At 39.0% G+C, this 3,050-nt stretch overlaps 1 protein-coding gene across 1 annotated transcript in view; it reads right to left on the bottom strand.

The window, feature by feature from the left end:
• r3hcc1 (R3H domain and coiled-coil containing 1) overlaps positions 1-3,050 on the bottom strand; it is a 14,326-nt gene that overhangs the window by 10,043 nt on the left and 1,233 nt on the right. The window contains exons 3-4 of the mRNA XM_015394373.1: positions 989-1,126; positions 342-888 (exon numbers count right to left, since the gene is read on the bottom strand). Of these exons, the coding sequence (XP_015249859.1) occupies positions 342-888; positions 989-1,126 (685 nt within the window). The remainder of the gene's footprint in view (positions 1-341; positions 889-988; positions 1,127-3,050) is intronic.

Genomic DNA, 3,050 nt, shown 5'->3' with positions numbered 1-3,050 from the left:
CTTGATCTGAAAGAACGACAGACAGCAGCACAGTCAAGTAAACACCAGGAGCATCACGGAGCTTCATGTTCAGCTAAAATGTTCCACACTTCAGCAAGATTTAAGTTCAAGAGTAACCTTTTAAATGTACCAACATCTTTCTCCTGACTCAAATTAAGAGAAATGTTCTGACTTGGATCTTATAGACCATCTATAGAGGGAGCTAAGATAAGGGTGATGGTAAGGAGGGCACCCAACCCAAAAGACTTGGACCTGATTGAAAAGGGAATAATTATTTTTTAACTATTTTCATTAAATATAAAAGGTTATTTATAAAACCTCAAATAGCATCGATAAACTACCTGTTTTGTCACATCGTCCATGTCTGTGCTCTCCTCCTCAGTCTCAACCTTGTCCAAATCTTCTCCCGTTGCTTCTTCCAACTTCATCTCTGAAAATGACAACTGCGTCTGGTCCCAGACGGCATTCTCCTTCTCCTGCAGCCGCGGCGTCAATGTTTCAATCCTTTCCTGAAGACAAAGTTCTGAATCGCTCTCAGTCGTAGCGGTTACGTAGTCGGCGAGACACGGTTCCAGTCCAGAGAAGGCACGGTCTGATGTTTGCTCTGCTGCTTTAGCGGAGGAATGAGAATCTGCAGGACTGCAGCTAATCTGAGCAGAACTTTTTAAGTCATTGTTTGCAGGGGAGCCATTGGAGCTCTGCAGAGACAGCCTCTCACGAGCGGCTCGCGGCATGTAGAGAGGCTTGTCCGGCCTTTTAGGTGCTCTGTTCTGTGACAGGATAGAAGGTTTCGCCTTGACGTTGGATTCTTTTGTTGCTCTGCTGCCGCGGGGCGCTTCAGAGAAGCAGCTGGTGCTCTCTGCATCACTGTCTTCTTCCAATTCAACCCTAAATGAAATAGACACCTTCACACTATTGGCTTCTCTGATTTAATCAACAAACAAAAAATACCTTAATTGCTGTATAACTGTTGTTGATATTACTGTACCTGAGCTCAGAGGGGCAGACCACCACCCTACGGCACCAACTCTCCCCCACAGAGAAGGTAGTGAGCTCTGGTATGTCTTCCACCGTCCTGTGAATCAGGTATCTCAGTCTGCTTGGTAAAGGAGGGAACAGGAGCACGCTGCATGGAAACGCATGGAGGGAAGGCGAGCAAAGGTGTGAGCCGCTGTCATTTCTACATTTTCAATTAAAGACCTTTACAGGAACGGAAGCTATTCACTGAATAAAAGAGCTTCAAAAACCTCCTAAATGCATCTTAAACTATCAAATATTGCAAAGTTTAACAAAATCTATAAAACTTTCAAAGTTGATTTCATCCTTTCACCTAACCTAAGAATATGGCACAGGTAATACTAATTTATTCTCTGTCTTTCTTGTTTTAGAAGCTGATTGACAATATGTCACATATATGGGAAATCATTTCTATACGACAACAAAAATAAGCAGACATGGGGAACAACTGATTTTTTTAAACATTTCTTCTCACAAATTGCTCAGGTTTTACACATAATTCCACTGTTTACAAGCTTTTTCTAAAATATACAAAAAAGTGACATTAATAACATGATCAAAGTTGATTTCTGTCCCTTTTATATTGTTTAAATAATGAAGTTCAGACCCATTTTTAAAAGTAGTTATAGTTTTTTTTTAAAATACATGATCAACGTATTTCAGCTCAGCTACTAAATGATGTGCCCCTGATGTGATATTTGGTTTTCAGCTGCAAGGTAAAATGTTTCCCAAACCTTTCCCTATCAGTCTCTTAATTTTCTTGGCTAAATTTCACTTGCATACATTTAAATTCCAAAAAAAATAAAAAAAATAATAATAATAATGTTTATTGTTTATTTAATTGAACCCTCCTCTCACCAAAAGGCACAGAAACCAACCATATCAGTCTGCAATGTAACTATCAGTAAGCAGAGACAGCATTTGCTTATGGGCCCACGACCTCTTAGGTCACTGATATCTGGTTGGCCCCCTAAGCAATTGTAGACTAAAAATTCCTCTTAAACCCACCTGATACTATAGTGACTGACTGTATTTATACCACAACACATGCCAGATTTCAACATGATGGTGAGCCGTTACACCAAAACCAAAGCAGACAGTGGTGGTTTTAATTACTATGTTATTATAACTGAGTATAGTTCATTAGACAGTTGGTAAAAAAATACACTCATATGTTTCAAACCACAATAAAAATCTTAAAAGAACGATGTATTTGAGTATTTTATTTTTTACGCTACGACTTGAAATTATGGGTAACCCAGAGCATAGATAAGTGTAGGTAAGCATCTCCCTGAAATTAGTTTTTGGAACTTGGGATGTCTGTAACATGTGGTGGTGCGCGGTCACCAATGGTTCCATTCAAGGTTCCCAGTCACTATTGTTCTAGGTGTGATCATATACTACTGGGAACTGCATAATTGTATCTGCTTGGCCGATTTATGGAACTGTCGCTACGTGTTGTACTTCCTATAGGGCCCACCCAGATAATGTTGCTTAGGGGCCTATTGTTGTGTCGTTACGCCATTGCCAGTCAGTTCCCGATTAGGGGCTCCACAGAGGTACTGCATGGGGGGTCACGACAGTTTTGGCTGATTAGATATTTTGTTTATATTCCCTCCTTAATTTTTTTTAATAGAAACATCTTTAAACACACATTAACATGAATTCAACACACTGTAGTAAACAGATCAATGGAGGCAAAAGATGTCTTTCAGTCATCAATGCACACATTCAATGACACACAGGAGCTCTTTTAAGCTGGGCACCGTTTCATTCACAACACCTGTCCCATCAACCAAGAATCAGAATCAGAAATACTTTAATAATCCCAGGAAGAAATTACTTTCGTTACATTACTCTATATGTAATAGAGTGACTATAGGACCAGTTTTATGTAACACTATTTTATACAATATATATATAATTAGAGGGCCGCAACAACATGTTATAGATAGATAGATAGATAGATAGATAGATAGATAGATAGATAGATAGATAGATAGATAGATAGATAGATAGATAGATAGATAGAT

The sequence above is a fragment of the Cyprinodon variegatus genome, unplaced genomic scaffold (assembly GCF_000732505.1).
Source record: "Cyprinodon variegatus isolate N-32 unplaced genomic scaffold, C_variegatus-1.0 Scaffold682, whole genome shotgun sequence".
NCBI lineage: Eukaryota > Metazoa > Chordata > Actinopteri > Cyprinodontiformes > Cyprinodontidae > Cyprinodon > Cyprinodon variegatus.
This window is presented reverse-complemented; position numbering and strand designations above follow the sequence as displayed.